General features: G+C 35.6%; 1 protein-coding gene across 3 annotated transcripts in view; it reads right to left on the bottom strand.

Annotated features, from left to right (window-relative positions):
• Nucleotides 1-27,555, bottom strand: part of Lerp (lysosomal enzyme receptor protein) — a 441,548-nt gene that overhangs the window by 27,088 nt on the left and 386,905 nt on the right. For all 3 annotated transcript variants that reach the window (XM_090379899.1, XM_090379900.1, XM_090379901.1), the window contains exons 38-41: nt 20,296-20,408; nt 13,034-13,119; nt 12,684-12,812; nt 3,744-3,813 (exon numbers count right to left, since the gene is read on the bottom strand). In XM_090379899.1, coding sequence (XP_090236025.1) covers nt 3,744-3,813; nt 12,684-12,812; nt 13,034-13,119; nt 20,296-20,408 — 398 coding nt within the window. The remainder of the gene's footprint in view (nt 1-3,743; nt 3,814-12,683; nt 12,813-13,033; nt 13,120-20,295; nt 20,409-27,555) is intronic.

Here is a 27,555-nt window from a genome sequence, read left to right as displayed (position 1 = left end):
CTGATATACATCCCAAGTTGAGTTAAAATATTGTAGCATCAAGTCCCTTTACAAATTTTAGGATAACCTAAATCGGAAACAACTCTCACCCCCACAAATATCTACTGTCCAGAAAGAGGAAGGAATATTACTGTATTAACAGATTCAAGTAAAAACTAGCATTGTGTCTTAATATACAACTGTAAAGCTTTAACACAAAACACTGAAGACTTAATTTTGCCATGTTCTAATCTGTTGTCTAATTATATTAACCAACACTATGGTCATTTTATTACTACTGATATAAATTTAATAAATGGCAGAACTCAAAACTTACATGCAATGGATTTAAATTTTGACTTGGGTTCAATTTTAATATACATATGTACTACTACATCCAAATATAAAACTCTTTTTGAAACTCATTACCTAATAACTAAACTGCTAAAACAATTAGTCTATTGGGATCATAGGAATAAAGAACTTGTTAACTTTTGTAATATTAGGACAAAAATAAAAATTCTACAAAAAGACTTATTTCCACTGTAGATAAAACTAAAAATAACTAACATAGAATTGTTAACACTAAGTTTCCTTACCTATATACTAAGCCAAATTTTATAACACTACTGGTTCAAGTTTATAACCACCATTTTGGTGTTATATATCAAGTTACTAAGGGGGATAAGGCATGCTAAGGCTCATTATGAGAAGTCGAAAAAAATGCAGCGAAAAGTACAAAGAATTCATTGCTTAAGAAAAGGATGAACTATATTGGTCTACAGAATATAAATGGGAAAATTATTGATGATCCTGTATGAGTTGCCAAGAAACTGAATATTTTTAGGGATGAGCTTACCAGAGGTATACCTAATTCTGATTGGGAGTTAAATGATTTTATGTTAACTGAAAATATGCTGGAGAAGAAATTGTTGAAGCTAAAAGTAAAAGGGGCACCTGGGGCTGATGGAATCTACCCAATTATATTAAAAGCAGCAGCAAAAGAGGTAAGCAAACCTTAAGCCATAATAATGAGAAAATCCTTGGTGTCAGTGTCTCTACAGACTAGAGATGTATAAATGTCTCTCCCACTTGTGCAGAGGAGGAGGGGGGGATAAAAAAGGTGAAGTAAGTAATTAGATTTATAAGCTTGACTTCTATATAGAAGCCAGGGGGGAAAAAATGAGAAGTTATCCTTAATCCATGAATCAGTGGTTAGAGAAGTAATGCGGGATCATCTTCACAAGAATGCAATTATATGGTAACCACAACACTATGAATAGATCATGTTTAATTAGCTACTATATTCAAATCACAAATGAATTGAATACAAAAAATAATTTAAATATTACATTGATAAATTTGAGTAGAGCTGTTGATACTTTCTACACAAATGACAACTGTGTAAATTGGAGCGGTGTGGCATTAGAATTCATTCCTTCTGTGGATAAAGGGATGGTAGAGGGGAGAAAGAGTGGTTAACTCTTTCACAAGTGAGTTCTTGTAATGTGTGGGACTGTAGTGTGGGGTTATAAGTAGTGAGCTATGTGCAGTGAATTTCTTTGTGGAATTTAAGTTTTGTAAAAATTAACACTCTGTACATAAGTTTTTAAATATCACTGTGTTCTTGCCTTGACTTGATTGCCCAACAATATTAGTGAAATTGTCATAAACCAAATCTGAATTTTAAAAAAATGAGGCAAGAAACTTAAAAAAATCATTAAAAAGTAAATAAGTGTTTTTAAATGTAGAAATATCCTATATATATATATATATATATATATATTCAGTTTCATTAACTTATAGATCAGGATTCTAGAGAATTTATTCAATTTCAGTTGTTGTACTGTCCAAATTTCCACTAATTTTCAAAGGAATTTTCATACTGCCATCTATTATAAACTGTCTACAATTACTTAAAAACACAGATAAAATACTGCAACACATACCTGATGATTTCTAGACAATTCATACATAAACGATCTCGAAGAGTGTATGTGTGCCCACACATGCGTGCATACGTGTGGAAGAGTTAATGGCCATTGCTCTTCATGGGCTAATTAGGATTCCTTCAGGGTTCAATGTTGGACCCTTCACTGTTATTATTATTTACTAATGATACTGATGTAAGCATAACAATTTTATGTCTAAGCGTACAGATGGTTAATGACAGTAATCAAGGTATGCTACTCTAACAAAACCTGGATAAATTATTTAAATAAGATGAAAAATAGAAACTGAGGTTTAACATTGATAAATGCAAGGTGCTACATTTGGGTAGCAATTTAGACTGGAAAAGGATGATTGGAGCATAGATGACTGGAAATTTGCTTTTAACCAGAGAGTAACTAATTGCTGAAATAAACTTCAAATTCTTCCACATTTAAAGAATGACTGGACAGATCATTGGAAGGATAAGCACACAAAGCTTTTTTTTTTTTTTTTTTTTATAATGGCTGATGCTGTATACCACTTGTTTCCTAAGTGGTAGACCACCTTGTCACTACTAATACCAAGTAAAATACATACTAAAATCTTAACTGGTATCTTAATTAGCACAAACTGGGTTATAAACAGCAATGCTGCTACACTTAGGAATATTCATGCACAATACAATACATAATTACAGGCCTGAAACTTTTGAATTTATAAACTTCTTTACTTGTTTGTTTGTTATTTGGTTTTTAGGAGCATTAGCAACTAGGGCCATATTGCTCCGGGGATATGTGGTGGTTATTCGCTGACCTTTCCGCATCCTCCGTATTTGGTGGTCACGGGCTCGAACCCCGGTCTGATCGAGAAGCGTGTGCTCCGCACTGCTGCTCCTGCCCACCTGGCTACGGAGGCACCGTTCTTTACTTGTATATCAAATTATAAATGAAAACAAGTTATCAGCAAAGAAAGAATTAATTCCACCTTTGCTTATGGTTGATGATAATCCATTAGTCAGTGTTTACCTTTCCAAACTAGCAGTTTTCTGAGCTGCCTGCCTAACTTTGCCTCTAATAGCATTAGCAAATATTCTTGCATATTCCATCTCTATAAAAACAGCCCCTTCTGTTAACAAGCATATACCATGCTGAGAAAACTTCTATTCCATAAGCAATCTCTCCAGGCTCAACTGATCAAAAAGGATTCTTTCATCATGAATTCCCTCATATCCTACATTTTTAAATTCTGCTATAACTTGTGGCTTTTTTCCTCAATATCACATCCTACCTGTTAAGTTAAGCATATGACTGCCTGTGTTTAACATCATTAGTACCAATACACATAAAACAATTACCTTTTGTGTCCTTAAAAGCAAGTGTTTTACACTATCACTAACTTTTACTTTGGCAGACACACAGTGTCTTATTGCATTAAATATTCCCCCATTTCTCTGACTACAGAATCACCAAGATTAACTACCATCTGCTGCTGAGGAAGAACTGCATCCTATGGTCGTGGATGATGGATCATGTTGTCAGATGCACAAGGGTAGGTTGAATTTTGAATTCAGCAGCTGAGTAACTGATGAGTCTCTCAAAATGGTAAATTTCCATACTCTCTGCACCTAAGAACACACAATGGCATGCCTGGGGCATTATGTCTAGCTACAATCCAGTTCAACATACATTATATTGAGGATGATGAGAATTAGCAATTTCAAAATAATACACATAAACATGTGCAGCAAATTTTGATCTACACATATGCAATGTAGATTACCCAGTAAATAATTTTTAGTTATCCAAGATATATATAAAAAAAATGTTACTTACTCTTTTGTAACGGAACCTTGGCAAGCTGACTTGGCAAAATAAGTTCCTAAATTTTGTAGCTACAGCCTCTCTAAATGATTAAATATGGATGAAAAATGATATATAAAGTACAACCTAACATTAACAAATTTATAAATGAAATCCAATGTTAAATTGCTAAAATATTATAATGTGGATTAAATATTATATTTTTAATATTATTTTTATCCTCAGTAAATCCTCATTAAACCGGACTAATAGGGGCTGAGAGGTGTCCGTTTTAATGAAAGTCCAGATTATATGAAATATGTTTTGTAATGTTCCCCCATTTCTCTGACTCAGAATTAAAGCTACCAACTTTTGATTTTCTAAGGGCTGAAAATCAAGGGTAACTGTAAGTAAGACAAAAATGGGGAATTTTTGGTCAGAACAGGAGTGGGTTTTTTTTTTTTTTTTTAATTGTACACCTGGTTCAATCAATAACCCTCCTTTTGAATAAAATAATTCAGTTGTTTCCTGAAAGGCTCAACAGCTTCAAAATCAGCACTAAGAATTTCACCACATTTTCTTGTTTGAAATGTTATGCCTTCTTCTAAATTTAAAAAGCCAACCTGAGCTCGCTTTAAATTGTTCAATTCCTAACTGTTTAGCCAGTCGCTCCGCCACTTCTTGAATTTCTATTCCTTGCAGAGCCAAACCAGATGAATGAAGTTGGGAAACCATTTGTACACAGCATCATCTAGTTCTTTTTCAGTAGGCATCCGCATTCATTTAACTTTACTTTTTTCTTTCTCCACGTTAAACTTGAGAACAAAATTACGAATTTCACTTTTTTTTTCTTTTTAATGTCAGACATGGTTTGTTTTGCGATGCTGTACTCAAGACAGATGCTGGACACTGAAGCTCCTTTTTAAGTTTTTCTATCACCGATAGTTTATCGTGAAGAGAAAGTGTTTTATGCTTACACTTCTGTCCTACACTAAGCTTACTTAATTAAAGACATTGTCATAGCACAGACACTGACACTGCATAGCACAAACGACAAAAGATAGAAGTGCGTAACTACGGAGCAAATGACAAACAACTGTCTGAACTGCAACCAGGAACCAGGTTGTTTGTGCAGCGTGAGTCATCACAGCCGTGACCTCTGACACAATACATAGGACCTTTGAGCCCGATTGTCGTTTGATTTTTACACTTTTAAATTTTTTTAGAGCTGTCCGGATTAACAAGGGTTTACTGTATTTATATTATATATATATTTTTTATTTTTATATATTATATTTTTAATATAATATTAGTTTAATATTATAAAGTATTATATGTCATCGTTTTCCAGCAGATGATGGCAAATATTGCCATCATTTGCTGTACTATTGTGTCTATGATGGCAATAACATAAGATACCAACTTTTAACTTTCTAAGGGCTGAAAATCAAGGGTAATTGTAAGCAGGACAAAAATTGGGGATTTTTGGTCAAAACAGGTTTTTTTTTTTTTTTTTTTTAAGGAGGTTTTATTTTGCTGACAACACATGTATTTTATATTAAAATATAGCCATGGGCTTGCTTACAAGTATATTTTCAAATTAGCTTACCCAAGTTTTTTTTCTTCAGATTTCTGTTTGGATTGTCTGTTAGAATCAACTTACAACTTTTAATTGATGAATTGAGCTGAAATTAATTGATTTCTTGAAAATCAATTCATTTCAGTTTTGATCAAAAAGCCTATTCTCCACATTGGATTATGAACTAGTTCTGCAAATATGATTATATTTAAGCGAAACTTAAATAACATTTAACTCAATGCTTTCAAGGACTCAGCTGGCATTTGTTACCTATGAATTCTGTTTGGAAGGAACAATACCATAAGGAAACATGCACTGCTTTTAGAAATTCATGATATAAAGTGAGCTGGCTGCTAAACTAAGTCCACAGTTCACCCAATTTATTCATGAAGTCATGCAGCTTCTGCTATAAGTATTAAATCTATCGAGGCAGTGTTAGGTGGGTCGGAAAACTGCTAATTTTGGAGGGGGATACTAGATTCACAGCAGGCACTGGCAGAGGAGAAAGTGATCCTTGCACTACTTCTATTGGGATGAGCGGCAGCCAGGAAAACAAGATGCAGGGGATTTCAGAGACTGCTGAGAATCATTGCGGTACAAGTACACACATGGCTGTGTTAGGGTAGCTAAGAATAGGAACAGGTGCATTTATACTTGCATGTACACCAATGCTAGGGGTTTGATAAATAAATTTCATGAATTTGAGGTGTTGGTCAAAACATCAAAGGCAGATATTATTGGGATATCAGAGACATGGAGTCACACATATATAAGGAATGCAGAAATGGAATTTGGGGATTACAATGTGTACAGGAAGGATAGGAAGGGAGGAGGGGTTATGCTATTAGTTAAGAAACACAAAATTCAAGAAAGTACAGCCAGTCGACATGGCTGGACAGTGCAGTGTCGAGTCAGTTTGTGTGACATAAGCACTGGGAAATCAAAATTGAGATTAGGAGTGTGTTATAGGCCTAATGATTCTGATGAGTATAATAAACAACTGTGCAGGGAAATAGAGTGGGCTAGTAAATCAGAGTCTTATAATGGGGGATTTTAATTTCCCAGATATTGACTGGAATTTGTGGGTTGGTCTCTCACACACACACACACACACACACACACACACACACACACACACACACACACACACACACACACACACACACACACACACACACAAGACTTTTGTGGATTTATTGGATGATTGTTTTCTACAGCAGCATGTTCAGGTGGCAACTAGAGGGAGTAATACTCTTGATCTGATTATCAGTAGTTATTCTTCATGCATTAAGAATCTGCAGATAAAGAAACCAACTAGGTGGCAGTGATCTCAGTGTGCTGAAGTGGGATTTACTCAAGGAAGTAACTACCATCAGGGGTAAAGGGAAGGGTTTTTGCTATCGTAAAGGCAACTACGGAGGTCTGAGACAGTATTTAAATCCTATACAGTGGTACCAACTGATGATGTTACCAACAGCAAATTCAATATGGGAAGCATTCAAAGAATTATTCTTGGAAGCTACTGGGCTTTTCATACTAACTAAGAAATGTTCAAGGTTTAGGCCTAAATGGAAGTCAGATGTGGCAGAGAAGAAAAATGCATGGGATACATATAAATTAATGGGTGACCCAGAAGCCTATGATAGATATAAGCTGGTTTGTCACGAAGGAGCTTAGGCAGGCAAAGGCAGATTACGAGAAATCTTTGGCAAAGGATGCAAAGAAAAACAGAAAAGAGTTGTTTATTTATATAAACTCTAAAACGAAAGGGATAAATCAGATTGGGTCACTTGATATCAGTGGTTCAACTGTTGATGATCCTGCTCAGGAAGCTAACAAACTAAATGAGTATTTTACATCTACATTCATACATGAGGAGTTATTTAGGGAGGGGAATGCCAGAGGTGAATTAAACTCTGGCAATGAGTTAGATGATTTTAACTGACTGCCAGACTAAAAACTGAGAGCAAAGTGGAGGAGAAATTGTTGAAGATAAACATAAGAAAGGCACCTGGGGTGGATAGGACCTATCCGGTTATATTAAAGGAAGCAGCAAAGGAAGTAAGAAAACCATAGCCATAATTATGAGAGCTTCTTTGGACACAGGGGAGGTACCCATGGACTTGAGATGTGCAAATGTGACCCCAATTCACAAAGGAGGATCAAAGGGTGACACAAATAATTACAGACCTGTGAGTTTAACTTCTGTTCTAGGGAAATTAAGGGAAACACTAGTTAAAGAAGCACTGTAGGATCAACTAGACAAGACTTCAATTATAGGTCAGACACAGCATGGTATTGTTAAGGGGAAGTCCTGTCTGACCAATTTGATTGGATACTATGATGTGGTCACAAAGGAACTGGATGCAGGGAATAACTTTGATATCATATATTTGGATCTTAGAAAGGCTTTTGATACTGTTGTCAATGATATACAGGAATTTTTCTAGCAGGGATAAGGATGTGATTATCCCCTTGTATAAGGCAATGGTCAGGCCACACCTTGAGTGTTGTATATAGGTCTGTAGGCATCATTTTAGGAAGGATGTAGAGCTGCTGGAGCAAGTGCAGCAACAAGATTAGTGAATGGAACAAAGCTTCGCTCTTACGAAGAATGGTTTAAGTTTTGCAAATTGCAGTGTCTGAAGACTAGGCACCTGAGGTGATCTGATTGAGGTGTATAAAGCCTTGAATGGTTTAGGCATGCTCAATGCTGATGGGATTCTCCCTCTTGCTCAAAATAATCGCCTGAGAGGACATAAATTCAAATTGAAGAAAGAGTTGTAGGGCAGATGTGCGGAAGTTTGCCTTTAGCAATGTATGGTTGATTGCTGGAACAAATTTCCACCTGTCATTGTAGAAGTTGATAGCTTAAATAGATTCAAGGCATTTTTCAAGGCAAGGAAGTTGATAGCTCAAATAGATTCAAGAAACATTTGGATGGGTGAAATTAGATTTTTTTTTTTTTGTTTTTTTTGGCTGATGCTATATAAGCTTGCTTTCTTGCATCATGTGCCTTTACTAATGCCAATGCTAAATATGGGAAGTTGTAACACTTTGTTAAATGATATCAGCATGTGAATCAACCTCAATGGCCCAACAATGGTAGAATTACACTAATGCTTTTTTTTTTTTTTTTAACTGTATTTATAAAACACTTATAGTAGAGTTTGCCATAAACATTATGGCAAACTTTAACATGATATGAAGTTTTCTGAACAGCGCAGACAGGCTGCCAGAGTAGGTCACGGGGTCTTGTCAATGATATACAGGAATTTTGCAAGCAGAGATAAGGTGATTATCCCCCTGTATAAGGGGATGGTCAGGCTACACCTTGAGTACTGCGTACAGGTCTGCAAGCCTCAATTTTAGGAAGGATGTCGAGTTGCTAGAACGAGTACAGAGCTTTGTTAGTTAGTTTGTTATTTGGTTTTTAGGAGTATTAGCAACTAAGGCCATATTGCTCCGGGGATATGCGGTGGTCATTCACTGACCTTTCCGCATCCTCCGTATTTGGTCGTCACAGGCTCGAACCCCGGTCTAATCAAGAAGCGTGTGCTACACACTGTTGCTCCTGCCCACCTGGCTATGGAGACGCCAGTACAGAGAAGGACAACAAGACTGATGAAGGGAACTAAGGGATGCTCTTATGTAGAAAGGCTTAAGTTCTGCAAATTGCAGCTTCTGGAGACTAGGCACATGCAAGCCGATCAAGGTGTATAAGACCTTGAATGGATCGAGCAGGCTCAATGCTGATAGGATTCTTCCTCAGATTACAAACCTGTGGGGGGAGCATAGATTCAAACCGAAGAAAGACAGTTGCAGAATAGATGCATGGAAGTTTGCCTTTAGCAAACTTCCACACATCTATTCTATGGGTAGTTGATTTTGTGGCTGATGCTGTATAACTTGCTTTCTTGCATCATGTGCCTTTACTAATGCTAATGTTTTAATGCAGTTCTACCAACATTGTGCCATCAAAGTGATTTCTGTCCTGATATGATCCAATGAAGTGTTACAACTAAAAACATTTGAATATATCACATGAAAGGGTCTTCTTTATATGGCTGGGATAAAGATATATATGTAACATTCTTGTTCAGCATATTTCAGATTAGTGCATAATCTTTTTTTTATTTCTGGATTGTTATATAGCTTTTACTTTGAGGTCTGAAGTAGAATTGTTTTATATAATTTATCCTCACCTGTGCTGTTTAGCAGGTATTTATATCCCTGCATTTTCACTTATTTTTACAGCTGCTGTTGTTCTATCAGTTATGGATATGTTTACAGCTATGTAACCCAGTCCCTTATTGGGTTGAAGAGTTATTGAAATAGTATATTCTTCCTTCACCTGTTGTTGTGCCTTGTAGCTTTCCCCTAAAAAGCTGGAGCCTTACCAGTTGAATTTCTCATTCTACTTCTTTCCTGAAATTGTGTAACATACATAAAAATGTATGTTACACAATTTCCATCGTTTCATTAGGTTGACTATATTTTATTTTTCTTCTAAAATTACATTTTCAGTTTATGATAACCTTAAACTGATAATGAACAGGCATTTCAGAGATTTTTCACTACTGCAATTTCTTCCAGTTATTCTTTTATGCTTTAGATTGTTATACATAGACAGACCCTTTATTTCCTTAAAATCTGCATTACTCTTGCCAAACTTTGAATTGACAGTGGGGACATCTCAGATGACTTTTCCAAGTTTCATTCCCCATTTAGTTGGTGCTGGTAAGAATTTTACATGCATAGATAATATGTTGACTGCGAGCAGAAGGTGGCAGCCAGAGAACAATGATAAGTCTACTGTGTAAGCATATGCACATGGGTAGGTAAGATATGCATGTACAATTCACATGCTTAGAAGCTTTACTTCCTATTGTCAGTTCATACAACTTACAAAGCCGACCGGGTTAGCCGGGTGGGTAAAGTACCTGCCTAGCAACCCAAAGGTCGTGGGTTCGAATCCCGCCTCGGGCTTGGATCCAAGTACTGCAAAAACCTTGGGAGGTGCATTATGGCCATAGAAGCCGATGTGCCAACAACTACCAAAAAAAAAAAAAAAAAAAATGAACTTACAAATGTAGAGGTTCCAGTATCCCAATTCTGGTTAAATGTGAAAGAGTTTATTACTGGTTTGATCCTGCCACATCTGTTGTTTTTTTTTTTTTATTCATTGTGCTCTTCTGTGTAAATCTTACTTCAACAAAGCTTGTGAAGCAGCAGACTGCCTTTAAGGCCCAAAAAGCACTTTATGAATCATATTAATGTATATTGCACTACGTGGAATTGATAAAAGATGAATCTGATTTATGATATTGGTATCATGTGTCAGCTGCGTATATACCACATTCAATCATTCGACGGACATTCGATGCAATTTTTGAAAGGTTGCAGCTGCATTAACTTTCACATAAGTTTGGAATTCTGTACATATTTGAAAACTGTTATAATGTACAGCAATACCCCGCATAGCACTGATAATTGGTACCAAAACTTTCCGTGTTATGTGAAACCATGCTGATTGAGGTATAATTATAATGGGTTTTAATTGAATGGGTACCAGTGAAACAGTCTATAAATAAATTATAATAAATCTATAAACAATTTGTGCTTGATAGCCAATTAAAAAGATACATAAAAAATTAAAAATTATATTAATGAAAAGGTAACATCGTGAGAGAACAGAAAAAAAGCTTTATTTAGGTATTTCAATAATGAAGTCTGGTGAAGTCATCTCTTCTTTTTCTCGGCATACAAGTCTTTGTAGCATCGAATTCCATCTTGTAAAATTTTTCGTATCTTGATGGTACATTCATAATCACCTCACAGGTCAACCCCCCAAAACACCTTCTCCAATTCTTCCGTTGAAAATTCTTTTGGTGCCACTCCAGTGTTATCTACTTCAGAATTGTTTTCCTCTTCTTCAAATGCAGTTTGCTCGTCAATTTCAAGGAGAGTTGCAACATCTAAGTCATTTGCATGCGAGTCAATGCAGTCACATACATTGGCAGTGTCCAAAGTTTTAAATCCCAAGTCTTTTTCGATCTTCACAATGTCTTCGGCAATTGTCTGAATTTGCGAAACAAAACTAGTGAAATATTTGCCAAACAGTAAGCATGTTGTTGGCAGATTTCTAGCCAAGATGCAGATATATATTCAATTGTATTTAAAGGGATAAAAAATAAATTGGGAAATGAAAAGTTTGAAAAACTATCATGTCGTCTCGTCAAGATGGAATTAAGAATATTGAACACTGTTCCATGTTGCTGCTGACTACATGAGGGGAGCTATTGGCGCATGTGAGACAATAGAGTTGGACAACAATAGACAACAATATTTTGTCACACCGCAGCATAATGTACATGTACCTAGGCTACAACACAGCATATACGTACAGTAAATTTTCGACTTAAACTTAATTTAAAACCGTGTTATAGTGAAACCTGTGCTGTTTGTACATACATTTATAGACATTTATATTGATGTGTGTAACTGATTTAAAAATTACATAAATATGGTTTAGCAGGATGGCTGTTATTATTATGATTTTTTTAAGCTAATTAAGCTTTGTTAATGTAAGACATACATAATCTGTACAGCAATTTTGTTAGCAATTAATACTGCAAGCATTGATAATTAAACTCAAGAAGGGCATTATGTGGAGAACTACTAAGTAAAATTGATATAATAAAGATGCTTTTCACATGAAATATTTTAATTAGTTTATTGGCATGCAAAGGACAGTTGGTACAATTAGACCCCAAAAAATCCCAATAAATAGGCTATGTTTTGAATTTCAATATCAAAATCCATCTCCGGGCTAGATTTTTGGGTTCTATAAAATTAGGTATACAGAGAAGTTAAAGGCTGATAATAACTCAATTAATAAAATTTATTCTGAATTATCCTTAATCATTAAACATGTCTAATCAACTAGATAAGATATACAGAGGGTTTTTGCAATTTTGTGCTAGGTCATAAATTATTTAATTAGATTTTAAAAACATAATATATAACAAGGCTTTAATAATAAACTGGAATTTAAAGCAAGTTTCATATTGTAATATCAATTTCTTATTAAACCTTTGTATTGTTATTATATTGTGTTTCAAAGTCCAGTTAAAGAAAAAATTTTAAAGATCCCAATAAATCCAGGCCCAGAGACTGATTTTAACACTAAAATCTGACATGTAGCGAATTTTATTTAGTTATTGGAATTTTTTTTTTATTTTTTGCACACAAACTAATTTAGAGCTGAAATAAATTACCAATAAATATTTTACACAGAACATTTAAAATAATTTAAGAAAGAACACAAATATTTTATCACATCACAGATATGGCAATATGATAAGTAACACACATGAATAAATCAGCATTACCTCCTTTTCTTCTTTACAATTACAAAGAGAACCAAGAACAATAGTGCAAAGCAAATACCTAAGCCCATTATTATTTCCAATGTTGGTGCTGGACTAGATTCGGAATGTAGGTCAGAGGTAGCTTGATTTCTGAGAATATCAAATTTGGGAGGATAAAAAGATTATTAGTAGTTTGCTAATAAAAAAATTACTTTTAGTTTTAATACAATTATGATAATCATTTGTTTAGAATATTATAATCAAATCTGTTAATAAATATATTGGAAATCAATGAAAAATAGTGAATTGTTTAATTAAAATGAATAGTTTAATAATATGAAACCAAAAGGGTAATAATACAGAACTCTTACACATATAATTCCGGACAAACTGCATCTGTGTCCCAATTAAACAAGTAGTCACAATCTCCGGTCTCATACAGAAATACTGGATTTCCCTGAAAGAGAAAAAAAAAAAAACTTCCTGCAGCCTGTGAGAGAAGTTGAGATGACACTACTATTTTCTAAATAAAGAAATATATAAACATTAAAATGATGTTGTATATTCCAACAACTTGCATTTATTTATATCCTATTTAGCAAATGGATATGTAACCATTAGTTACAACTTTCACAGAGCTGAAGCTTTCGTCTCTTTCCCTTGAATTAGAAACCTCAAATGTTATTTAAAATCTCTCATCTTGATATTTAAATTATCTAGGTTGTCAGAATTCTGGCAGCACATAAGACAATACTTCTCTTGTTGTTGTTATTGTTGTGGGTTTAATGGAATAAGGACCTATTGGGCCAAACTATGCCTGTTCATGACTTATTTAATGGTTATCCTTTTATATAGTAATTTCTATCTTTAATTAAAAAGATAGTTACAAATGGTCATATAAATGTATGCACTTTAAATATTATTTAAAAAGTTTATCAAAATTAGCATCATTTCCAAGAATTTGAAAATTGAGAATGCAATGAGTTTGTACATTAAGGTAGATGAGACAAAGTTCAATAATCTGATCCAGAGCTATTGTAATAGTATAGAGCTCAGCAGTGAAGATATTGCATGCTATTGGTAATGAGACTGATGTGTTGAAAGAGGGGAAGACTGCCAGAGTTTGTTTTTGATCCACTAGTATAGATTTAACACACCTGTAAGTTAACAAGAGAATGGGATATGTTAACTGCTTGATATTGGGGAAGAGAAGGTATTCTTTCATCACTGGCTAAAATAGTCATCATTAATTGTGGGGAGTGATGGTTTATGTCCTGAAATATATTGCTTATTTTGATATTCTGAGTTCCTTCTGCCATTCAAAAGAGGCCACTGCCATTCAATACAGTTTCACCAAAACACTTTTAATGAAATCAGCTTGTGCTAAAAGTAACTTGTACTAAATTACCATTAGATCCTTAAAACCATATTGCCTGGTCACTGAAATACTTCAGACATGGAGAATGGCCATGCTGTAGCTTCTTGATAAGATAGTATGTGCTATGGTTTATATATATATATATATATATATATATATATAAGCAGGCACACTGGTGTCTTAGCGCAGCATTATTCAACCAGGGGTACACGAGAGATTAACAAGAACCAAAAATATTTTGGAACAATTGAAATGTATTTTTTACTTAACAATATTCTGTAGTAATTACACTATTATCATTATTAAGCTAAGTGATGACTCATCAGAATTGATGATTTATCCGATTTTTTACTTGAGCTTGTTTTGTATTGTAGTAAAATATACATATACGGGGGTACAAAAATAAGAACATGTTTCTTTGGGGGTATGCGAACAAAAAGGTTGAAAAACACTGTCTTAGTGTGTGTGTGTGTGTGTGTGTGTGTGTGTGTGTGTGTGTGTGTGTGTGTGTGTGTGTGTGTATTCATACAAGTGACCACATTTAATCTATGAATTTCTTTTTTCCATACTGACTGTATGGAAAAAAGAAATAATAATTACTTATTATTTCTTTAAGAAATAATAATTTCTACGTTTCTATTTGTCCTATTTTAATAAACTTTGAGATTGCTTAGAAATCTTTCTAAAAGAACTAAATATAATTTTTTTTAAAAATCCATTTACTAGGAGTTGAGTTGTTACGTGCAGATAGACAGACGGACATGAAGACATCCATCTGTCTATCATAAGACAGGTGCTTATGTATATAAATATCCAAGCTAACCTAAAAAGAAAGGATGCAGATATATTTTCACATAGATGTTTAAGCACACTGTAACAAATCCCTTTTGACCATGCAGCACTATTTGTAGATTTGATCAATGATTCTTTGAGCTATATCAGAGTAAAGGGGCTGATTATACAGAGGTGACAGATATGCTGAAAAACTTTGCAATGCTCTTCATGAGTTTTAATGCAGGTCCATAACAGAAAGAGGTAGAAATAGTATAAAAGGATTCTGCAAAGCATTTACAATTTCGATGGGAAAGAACAGGTTGTATCCATTCTATCATACTTCTGGAGACTGTGGTTTGGGTAGGAACTTCCCATTCAGGGTTTATATTTTCTTCTAGGTATTATGAATGGTCAATATTTTTAGTAATAGTTGAGACTAATATCAACCAAGAATCATGTTTGGCTTTCTGGAATGTCTCTTGTTGTGTCCCCCCCCCTCTCCATCCCTCCCACAATTCAGTTTTTTTATAATTCAGCTTTGGTGCAATCTGCATTCCACTATTAATTTTGATATACATGCTTGCATGGGTGAGACTGTGGAATGGAAATGGCTCCTGCAGTTAAAATGTGGCTAGTAATGTGATGGGGGGTTTTGTCAATGATATACAGGAATTTTCCCAGCAAGGATAATGAGATGATTATCCTGTTTCATAAAGCAGTAGTTAGGCCACATCTTTAGTACTGCATGCAGGTATGGAACCTTCATTTTAGGAAGGATGTGGATCTGTTGGAACATGTGCAGAGAGGAACAATGAGATTAGTAAGATCTCACTATTCCTCTCTGCAGAAAAGGGTACTCTTACCAAGAAGGACTTTGGTTCTGCAAGTGGAAACTAGGGACCTGTGACGTCTTTTAAGGTTTTGAATAGATTGAGTAAGCTAAATATTCATGGCATTGTTATACATAAGACAAACAAGGGGGCATAAATTTATTTAGATTGAGGAGGGATGGTTGCATGATAGATTGTGCAGAAATTTGCTTTCAGTCAGCAGTTAGTTGACTGTTGGAACAAGCTTCAACCCAATGACATCAAAGTGGGTAGTTTGAATAAATTTAAGTAGCGACTAGACGAATTATTACAGGGGATGAAAAGGTAATGTGTGTGGTTTTTTTTTTTTTTTTTTTGGCTGATGCTGCTGTATAAAACTTGCTCCCTTACATCATTTGGCACTACTAATACTTATATTAATTGCTAATGGGTGATATTTCATTATATAAAAGACATACAAAGGGAGATATATGGCCAAACTTTAAATACTGTATACAGCCTTTGGGTTGGGGGGGGGGGATCCCATTTCAGGAAAGATGTGGACCTGTTGGAGAGAGCACAGAGAAGAGCAAAAAGACTGGTTCAGGACACAAAAGGATAATCTTATTTAGAGAAGCTGACATTTCATACATTTACTGAAAACAGGCATCTGTGCAATGATTAGAATGAAGTGTTTAAGGCCTTAGAAAGGGTTGAGTAAACTAAATGTTAGGGCAGCTTTATGCATAGTCATATGGCATAAAGAGGGAGATTTAAATTGAGAAAAGATAACTACAAAAAATAGTTATCCAAAATTTTTCTGTTAATTAAACAGCGATTGTCTTTTGGAATAAAATATCACTGAAGGAGGGATTGGACAAATATTTGAAAGTAACTGGTAAATAAAGTGGAGAAAGGTGATTAATTTCACTGTTTTATTTTAATTTTATTTTTTTTGTTGAGACAAGCTGCACTTGCTACCTGGGAGTCTAAAATGCTGATGGAACTGATATTCGGGTGACACTCAAGTCAAGTGGACCCAATTTTGGTGAAGTCTGCGGTCTGTGACAGCCAAATACTCTGCTTCACCTTCACAATGGTGGGACTGTTAGTAATCCTAGGTATAACCTCCATGCACAAATACATGGTGGGTGACCACCCAGGTGTGAACCAATGTAAGCAGGGGTCGAGGTGTGGCACCCACACCACATGGAGGAATGCCGCCTCCTCTATGTTACCAGGCAGTACTAGGTGGTAGACGACTCTCATCAACCAGTGCAAAACCACCACTTTGCTTATTGGAGGCTTGAAGTGGTGGAACCCATGTTTAGTCTCTAGAGCTAAGTTCTGGTCAACCCTTCCCTATCTCTTCCATCATGCAGTATGATTGATGACTTTTGAGGTTATGATAACCATTGTGGCGAGATCCAATATTCCTTACATTTCGAGGGTACAGCTCTAAAACAGTGTTCGCAGGCCGGCCGCTAGTTAGTACACTGGACCGAATCTATTGGTAACTCTCTAGGAGGCTTCTGGATCAGCTAGTGTATAATCTTGCTACCTCTACTCTGCCAGATAGTGACTGGAGGGAGTCTGAGTAGTGTGTATGCGGGGAGCATTGTCGAGGCCATGTTATGTCAAGGATCTGGGTATATTCTTACCACATGTACACCATATCCAAAAATTTCATTACTTCATACAGCATGTCCCACCCACTTTTTCTTACTATTGAATACACCATGAATTGTCAAACGAATTGAGCAAGCTTATCTGCGAAAAGATCTAAACCTCCCAAGCACTTCCTAATTCATTTCACAAATAAACGTGGTCTCAATTCTAATCTTAACGATGTCCATTTCCACTTACAGTCTGCCAAATCCCATGTACTTTTTCTGACAGAATCTCAGTTATCGGTTGATTCAACTACTGCTCATCTTAGATGCCCAAATTATTTGCTGTATGATTCCTTTCGCCTCAAAGGTGGTACTTGTGCATATGTCCATTCTGATATTCCCTGTCAGAGACTTGGCAATTTGGAATCTACTCTCTTTGATCTTCTCTGGCTTAAAATCTCTCTACCTCATTGTGTAAAATTCATCTGTTGTCTCTACCATTCTCCCAACTTCACTAATCACTTGGAGCTTTTTGACTTCCTCTCTTTGCAACTTGACTTTCTCCATTCCAACTTTCCTAACAGTGAGGTAATTTTCCTTGGTGATTTTAATGTTTACAAGTCCAGCTGGCTTCCGTTTTCTAGTCACACCGACCCAGCTGGTCGAGATGCTGAGGCTTTTGCAATTACTAATGACCTTCACAGATTGTTCATTTACCTACAAGAATACCGGACAATCCTAATCATACAGCCAACACGCTTGATCTTTTTCTCACAAACAACCCTTCTAAGTACATGGTCGAAGTGAGAGATCCTTTAGGCACTTCAGATCACAACTTGGCAATTGTCTCTTCTCCAATGGAGCTTTTATCTCATGACTATTCCCAACGTTGTGTTGTTTGGCATTACAAGAATGCAAAATGGAATGACCTGCGAGATTTCTTTTCTTCTTTTCCTTGGTCGGATTATTGTTTCAAAACTTCTGATATCAACGTTTGCTCAGATTGTGTCAGTGAAATTATTCTTGCAGGAATGGAATCCTTTATCCCACACTCCACTTTAAAATCTCATCCTTTATCTAAACCTTGGTTTTCCAATAAATGTGCTAAGGCTGTTCAAGAGAAGAATGTTGTATATCGTAATTGGCTTGTTTCTAATTCTTCAGTTTCATTTTCTGCGTACACCAAAGCTCGCAACAATGTAAAGCAGTTATTAATCAGTCCAAACAAGCTAAGAGTAGAAAACTTGCTTCTTGCCCTAATGGTAGCCGAGCATTCTGGTCCCTTGCCAAAGCTATTGGCTGCAACTTTTGCATATCTCTGCTCCCACCTCTGTCTAAACCAGATGTTTGGACAGAGGTGGGAGCTGAGTTGTCACTTCAGCCAAGGATAAAGCTGACCTTCTAGCATCCCATTTTTCTTCTAACTCATATATTAATGATCTTAAAACACCTCCCACCATTCCCAACACGCTCCATTCAATGCCTCCTGTGGTCTTTCATCGAAAGGATGTCAGAAGGATTTTAATGAATCTTGATGCTAAGAAAGCTCCAGGTCCCGATGGTATTTCTTCACTTGTTCTCAAAACCTATGCTCCTGAACTTACTCCTATTCTTTGCTGCCTTTTTTCACTTTCTTATTCCAAAGGTGTTTTTCCTTCTGCTTGGAAATTTGCCCATATCCAGCCAGTTCCTAAAAAGGGTGACAAATCCCTCCCATCCAATTATTGTCCCATTGCAATTACTTCTACTCTTTCTAAAGTAATGGAGAAATCAATTCACCGCCAACCCTTAAACTACCTAGAAACCTTCAGCCTGATCAATGATCGCCAGTATGGATTCCATCAGTGTCGATCCACTGGTGATGTTCTGGCTTATGTTACCCATTTATGGACTAATTCAATGGAAAGGTTTGGTGAAACACAAGTAGTTGCTCTTGACATTTCAAAGGCTTTCGATCATGTTTGGCATAAAGGTCTTCTAAACAAACTTCCATCTTATGGTTTGCCGGTGTCCCCCAAGGTTCAGTTCTTTCGCCCACTCTTTTCCTCTTGTATATTAATGACCTTCTTCCACTGACTGGAAATCCTATCCATAGTTTTGCCGATGATAACACATTGCATTCCACTTTCCATTTTGAGAAACTTGCCCTGTTCGATCAGCTTCAACTTCTCAAAAATCTGCTACCAATTCCTTAAATGCTGATCTTCAGGTAATTCTCCGGGGGGGGCAAAGACAACTTAGTTGATTTCAACCCTTCTAAAACTCACTCTTGTCTTATATCTCGCAAAAAGGATTCTTCTGCTCCTATGCTTATCTTTAGTGACAGTCCGATTTCTAGGCAAAATGATATATCTCACTTGGGGATTACCCTGACTTCTAATCTCTCTTGGCACAAGCACATTACTAATATTGCTTCCTCTGCATCTAAAAGCTTGGTTTTCTCTTTCGCTCTCGGCGTTACTTTTCTTCTAAACAGCTGCTCACTCTGTATAAATCGCAAATCTGCCCTGCCATGGAATATTGTTTCCACATCTGGGGTGGTGTCCCCAAAACCTCTCTCAGGCTTCTTGATTCCATTCAAAAGAGGGCAGTTAGGTTAATTAATGATTCATCTCTAACAGAGTCTCTCCACTCGCTGTCTCATAGACGTACTGTTTCTGCTGCATGCCTCTTCTACAGATACTTCCATGGGCACTGTTCTTCTGAATTGGCTTCTATAATTCCCACTCTCTCTTTCAAAACAGTCCGAACACGTGCCACCACCAACCAACATTCATTTACTGTCCAACTTCAAATCCACAGAACCAACTTTTCATCTTCCTCATTTATTCATTCAACTGCCGTTTTCTGGAACAACCTTCCTTCATACGTATTTCCTGAAAATTACAGTCTACAGAAGTTCAAGTCCAATGTCAACAAATATCTTATTTCGTCTTCTCAACCTCCAACCGAAGCATGGTACTAAGTACCATAGGTTCTAATACCTCTTGTGTTTGGGGTTTACGTAAAAAAAAAAAAAAAAAAAAAACAGTTTACAATATAGACATTAAAATACTTACTATTCCAGCAGCTTCCGAACACTGCAAATATATTATTGTAGTAACATTTTTGTTGGCATTCTTGCCACACTTTTGCCCCTGAGAGGAAATTAGTACCATCTGTAACTCTGTACCTAAAAAAAAAAAAAATAAAAATAATAAAAAAAAAAAAATATATATATATATATAAGCTAAATTAAAATAGAATAATTGCTAGTAGCATGGCAAACCAGTAGACTGAAAATGAACTGAACCAAATAAAATAACAATAACAGAAAAATATAGGAGGGGTGAGAATAAAGAAGGAGAGGGTAGTGTTGAAGCAACATTCCTAAGAAAATTAAGACAATTAAAAGAAATTTAGAGGTGCCCCCTAGTAGATATCTTAGTGAGAATTATGTGAAATTCTCACTAAGATGGAAATCTGGTGGAAATTTGGTCATTACATGACCAAACAAACTGAAAATAATTAATAGAATGAAATAAAATAGACTGACCATTATGCCCTATCTCGACAGAGGACCATGAGGCCAATAATAGTCAGGGAATCACTGCATTTCGAATGCTAAACAAATGCATGGAACGACGGAATAATACTAAGATCAAACCGCCAATGCAATAGATTTGCATAGCGGTGGTCCTTATGCAGCGAAAAATAATAAAACAGTAAGACTAGTACTCGTATGGCCAAACTCCACCACTGACAAAACAATAGTTGAACTGAAAATATATAGAAACAAATTAGGTTACAGATGGCGGTATGAATGCAGCATTAGCACATCGTCATGCTACCCCTATGTAAGTATAATCCAATTAATCCAAAAATTTGGTTCAGTTCATTTTCACTCTATTGGTTTGCCACGCTACTGGCAATTATTCTATTTTAATTTAGCTTATTATAAGCAACATGTAGTGGATTGTGCTTTTCTGCTGCCACTGATGTTAGCTTTTCTACTATTTTTTCTTATTTATTTTTATCTCTCTATTTAATTTTTGGATTAATTGGATTATATTTACATGGGGGTATCATGATGATGTGCTAACGCTGAATTCATACCGTTATCTATACCCTAATTTGTTTCTATATATTCTCAGTTCAACTATTGTTTTGTCGGTGGTGGGGTTTGGCCATGCAAGTAGGCTTTCTGTTTTATTATTTTTCGCTGCATAAGGACCACCACTATGCAAATCTATTGCATCGGCGGTTTGATCTTAGTATCATTCCATCATTGCCTGGATTTGTTTAGAGTTCGAAATGCAGTTTGTTTGTTTGTTATTTGGTTTTTAGGAGCATTAGCAACTAAGGCCATATTGCTCCAGTCATTCCCTGACCTTTCCGCATCCTCCATATTTGGAGGTCACGGGTTCGAACCCCGGTCTAATCAAGAAGCGTGTGCTATGCACTGTTGCTCCTGCCCACCTGGCTATGGAGGCGCCTCGAAACACAGTGATTCCCTGACTATTATTGGCCTCATGGTCCTCTGTGGAGATGGGGCACAATGGTCAGTCTATTTTATTTCGGTTTATTAATTATTTTCAGTTTATTTGGTCATGTAATGTTGTTAGTTCACATTTCCACCTTAGTGAGATTTCACATAATTCGGAAACGGATGCCTACTGGAGGGCGCAGCTAAATTTCTTGTGACAAAGTAAGATTTTCACAGATTTAATACACAGATTTTCATGTTGAATCCATCCTATATTTGAATTTGTTTGATAGTCTTAGTGTTTGCAAAAATCACTAAGACTATCAAACTTTTTTGAATTGGCTTAATTTTCTAAATTATTTTAGGAATATTGCTTCAACACTAGCCTCTCCTTCTTTATCCACCCCCCCCCAATATTTTTCTGTTATTGTTATTTTATTTGGTTCAGTTCATTTTCACTCTACTGGCAATTATTCTATTTTAATTTAGCTTATTATAAGCAACATGTAGTGGATTGTGCTTTTTTGCTGCCACTGATGTTAGCTTTTCTACTATTTTTTCTTATTTATTTTTAATATATATATTTTTTAATTTTTATCACTATATTTAATTTTTGGATTAATTGGATTATATATATATATATATATATAATGCTATTATGTTTGAAATTATTATGGACATATCAACTGAAAGGAAGTAATTACCCTCCCCTGCACTCAAGCAAAATAATTGTAGTGATATTAATCAATCTATATAAAAAAAAATGGAGAAAAATTAGTTTTGCATTCATTTGTTGAAGTATCTTTCTTCTTTTCAAAATAACTTCACAGTGCAGTGAATAAGATTATAATGCTTAAAATATAAGCCTATCAAACAAATTCAAATATATGATGGATTCAACATGAAAATCTGTGTATTAAATCTGTGTACAGTCAGGCCTCGTATAGCACGATCGTTGTGTTCCTAGAAACCCTCGTGCAATGCAAAATCATGCAACATAAACAACAGGCCCTATGGGAAAAATAGGGTTGTGCGCCGACCACCCAAGATTGAACACACATTGGTAACCAAAACATTACCAAACACAATAAATAATCGTAATAAAATACTTACGTATTTTATAATGATTAAAATACGTAATAAAAATTAATATTATAATTTTTTATAATATTTTTATTATTATTATATTATATTTTATTATAATATAATAAAAAAAACGTAAGTATTTTTTACGAATAAAATGCTTACGTATTTTATTACGACTATTACGTAATAAAATGCTAATGCTTTTGCTTCTATTGTAAGCAAACTTGTTTTTTGTTTGATTTTCTATCCAAATGGATGACAGCCGTTCCATCTCTTCCAATTCTTTGTATCTTAATCTAATGGATTTTAAATTACACTTTTATGAGTTGTTCCTGCTATGAAAGTTATTTTTATTTTCTCTGCATTCTTTGTAATTCTCGGGGTTGCCTCATTTAGGTCTCTAGCGCGTGCAATATCACATGGTCTTTCATTTCGCTCAAAGCATTTCACAATTTCATATTTTTTATCTATCGACTGGCCATAAGCCTTACCGGGGAAACCCCGGTGGGCCGGTGTGATTTTGGCCATTATAAATTTCCCCGGGTAAGAATTTTTGACCCAGTTCGCCTCTGTTTATCAATATTGCTTTTCTTTTTCTCTCTGAATCTGCAGTGTCTTCACCAGGACACTTCCTTTTCACACCTTTTAAGTATTTTACTCATTTTTAGGGAATAAAGCACAATTACAAAATGAGGAGGCACGCTTGATACACATAAACAAAGCTGCGCGCATGTAGCAACTGAATAAACAACACCGTAAAGGCAGAGATACACTATTAACACCTCACATTTCTAGGGGTTACTACCATAAAACAATAAAAACAATTTCCAGTTGCGTTTCCACTAGTGGAATCTGTTATAAACTGGTAGTAAACTCGTTCTAATTGCATTTGCGATTATACCGATAGCTGGAATTGTGTTGGTTTTTACGTTATTATGGTGAAATGTGTTTCCCCTTCACTGATACAAAAAACATAAATACATTTTCAGAATCTTCTCTTCATTCCTATCGTGTTGCGTTCGGTTGGGGTGATTCTGCGTTCGACTGCCATTTCTTGTAAACACAAAGGCGAATCCTGCATAAGCGAATTTGGTTCGTGTTATATAAGATATCGTTCCCCTATTTATAAATCGTGTATGATTGAATTCGTGTAGTGTAAACACGTGTTATACGAGGACTGACTATATAGGCTTCAGTGTCGCCTGATACTTTATATGCATGACATGCATTTATCTTCTCTGCCACGAGTCTTATTAGTTTATCTGACATCCATTTACGTCTAAACCTTAAACAGTATTTCTTGGCTGAAGCAAAAAGCCTAGTAGCCTCCAAGATTACCTCCTTGAATGCTTTCCATTTAGAATTTGCTGTTGGTAACATCAGCTGGTCCTACAGTATAGAATTTAAAACCTGTCTGAGACCACTGTAATCACCCTTATGAAAGCAACAACTCTTTCTTTCACCCTAGATAGTAGTTACATCTTTAAGTAAGCTACTTAGACACTTAGCATTAGCATTAGTAGAGGCATTTGATGCAAGAAAGCAAGCTTATGCAGCATCAGCCAAAAAAAAAAAAAAAAAAAAGTAACATAAATAAATAAAAATAACCACTTCCACTTCACCCCTCTGTTCGTTCGAAATACCTGTCCAGCTGAGCCTTAAACTTATTTAGGCTATCAACTTCCACGACAAGGGATGGAAGTCTGTTCCACCCACCAACCACCCGCTGGCTAAAGGCAAATTTCCGCACATCTATCCTACATCTGTCTTTCCTCAATTTGAATTTATGCCCTCTCAGGTGATTTTTCTGAGCTAGAGGAAGAATCCCATCAGCATTGAGCATGCTCAAACCATTCAAGGCTTTGTACACCTCTATCAGATCACCCCGCTGGTGCCTAGTTTCCAGACACTGTAATTTGCAAAACTTAAGCCTTTCTTCGTAAGAGAACCCCTTTGTCCCATTCACCAATCTAGTTGCCCTTCTGTGTACTCGTTCCAGCAGCTCTACATCCTTCCTGAAATGAGGCCTCCAGGCCTGTATACAGTACTCTAGGTGTGGCCTGACCATTGCCTTATACAAGGGAATAATCACCTCCTTATCCCTGCTAGAAAAATTCCTATATATCATTGACAATACACCATGAGCTACTCTTGCAGCTCGTCTGCACTGCTCAGAGAACTTCATATCTGCCTGCACCACCACCCCCAGGTCCCTTTCATTCTCTACCACTGTCAGTGTAGTACCACAGAGTTGATACGTTGCTCTGGGGTTGCTGTTTCCCAGCAACCCCAGAGCAACTTACTTTAAGTAAACTAAGTATTTACTTAGTTTATTTAAAGTAAACTAAGTAAATACTTATTACACTGTTCCAAAAAGTTTCTGAAAAGAGTCAGCAAAGATGTCTAAAGAGATGATGTTCAGTTCGACAGTAATGCTTTTCTTCATATGTGCTCAACATCCTGAAATCTCTTTCCTTTGAAGGCAGTTTTCACCTTTGGAAAGAGGAAGAAGTCTTTTAATCTGCTGGTGGCTAGATTGGAAGAATAGGGTGGATGGATGATCTGTACAATGCCATGTTTCGTTAGAAATGTCTTCAAAACAAGAACCAGCTGCCTTTATCTCGAAATTGTTACTACAAAATTTATAATAAATTACTCCAGATTTTTAAATTACATATTCTGATTTACTAGATGGTTTTTTTTCCCCAGATTTTATGAAATTATGGTTGAGAATATCATATAAATAATGTAAATTATTTGTTAATATGATGTCAGATAGCAAGAAATGAAGAAGAAACTGAAGTTTTAAGTCAGAACGGGAAGGAGATTATGGATTCACTAATTAAATGTGGAAAAACTCTTTGTGGGAAAATCGCTGATTCATTATAAATTTAGTAACTTAAAACATAATTATAAGAAAAATCGTGCACAGTTCAGCTCAGTTTTTGAGCACAGTTTAAACTGTCTTCAAATCTTGCAGTTTAATTTTTTTAAAATCTGGTCTACATTATCATCAGACAATTATTATACTGAAACAAATCTTGTTTATTGAGCAATATACTCCTTTATCAGATCAAAAAGCACATTGCTCTGAAAGTTCCATAGTGCAAATTGTTTTTATCATTTTTAGTACTTTTTATAATCATTGGCATTTATCTGTATATATTTTATTTTCTTTATAAAGTTTCCATATATTCTACTGCATTTTTACTATATTTTAATAGTTTTACTTTATATTTTTACATTTCATTGGTGGTTACAAGATTTGTTTCAGTATCCTTTTCCTGATGCACAAATTAATAGACAGTTATTGTCTTTTAACAAGGAAGCTGATACTGTAACCAGGACTAGTTTTGTTATATCCTGTAACTTTGTTCTTGCTAAAGATTCAGACTGAAGAAAAGGGGTTAAAATTTTAGATCCAAATAATTCAAAACGTCCCCAATTAATAACAAATACAGTGGATTTCAGTTATTTGGGCCACCGATTAATTGGGGCAGCTGTTTATTTAAGACAAATTGTTGTTTGTTGTTTGGTTTTTAGGAGCATTAGCAACTAAAGCCATATTGTTCCGGGATATGCAATGGTCATTCCCTGACCTTTCCGCATCCTCCGTATTTGGTGGTGACGGGCTCGAACCCCGGTCTAATCAAGAAGCGTGCGCTACGCACTGCTGCTCCTTCCCACCTGGCTATGGAGGCGCCTTAAGACAAATCTTAAAGAACAGAACCTAATTGAGAAAATAGCCATGTTTTTCTTCTCTTAATTGGAACAACATGCTGTTTAATTGGGGCAGGAGACTGCAGCACTCAAGATTATGCTACAATTGTCCCCTACCATACCATGTGGTCCGGTCGGATTTCTGCAGGTCACAACCATAAAACAAAAACAATTTGCAGTTTTAGGTTTATTGGGTTTTTCTGTTAGTGCAATCTATTATAAACAGATATAAACTCAATCTTACTGCATTTGCAATAATACTGAGGGCTGGATTTCTGTAGATTTTTATATTATTATGGTGAAATGTGTTTCCCCTTCCATGAAATCTTCAATCATGTAAAACACAAATAAATTTTCAGAACCTTCTCTTCATTCCTATTTTTTAAGCTTCGTAACTTGTTACTCCGTTCTCACTTGCAAGTATCGTGTTAGTTGCAATTTGTGCGTGCAGTGTTGTTTATTATTCACTGCTTATCTCTTTTACTGTTTTAAACATTAATCTCCCCCACCCCAAATGTCAGTGAACAGAAATATCAACTAGTTAGCATGTACATATTACAGTATGTATTAATTAAGCTATGCACATAAGCGTAAATTTATTTTTATTTTGCTAACTTATGGAAAATATTCTTCCGATTTTCACGTATCATTTAATTATTTTTTAATTGGAAGGTAATAAAGTGTAAATTTATGCTTAATATATCTTTACTTTTATTCCTCCTATTTTCACTTATTAGAATCGCTGTTTAATAGAATTAAAATTCAGTTCACAAATGTGATCACGATGACCGGCGCTTACTATATATTGTATAGGGAACGGTATTTTACTATGGTGAATCATCTTACGATGGACCAGTGGGTCCACTGTATTTTTAACTATTTACGTGAAACTTCGCATAATTCAGGCCAAAGTGCACTAGTCCCGATGTGTCCCAAATAACTGGAATCTGCTGTATTCCAATTTCGCATCACGCAACAGAGAGGCACATTTTTGAAATCAAGGCATTACATGAGGACACTCCTTGGATCCACAGACTAGGCATACTGA

Source organism: Mastigoproctus giganteus, chromosome 8, assembly GCF_048544385.1.
Source record: "Mastigoproctus giganteus isolate SK-2022 chromosome 8, ASM4854438v1, whole genome shotgun sequence".
In the NCBI taxonomy this organism is placed as follows: Eukaryota; Metazoa; Arthropoda; class Arachnida; order Uropygi; family Thelyphonidae; genus Mastigoproctus; species Mastigoproctus giganteus.
Note: the sequence above shows the minus strand (reverse complement) of the source record. Positions and strands in the feature narration are given on the sequence as shown.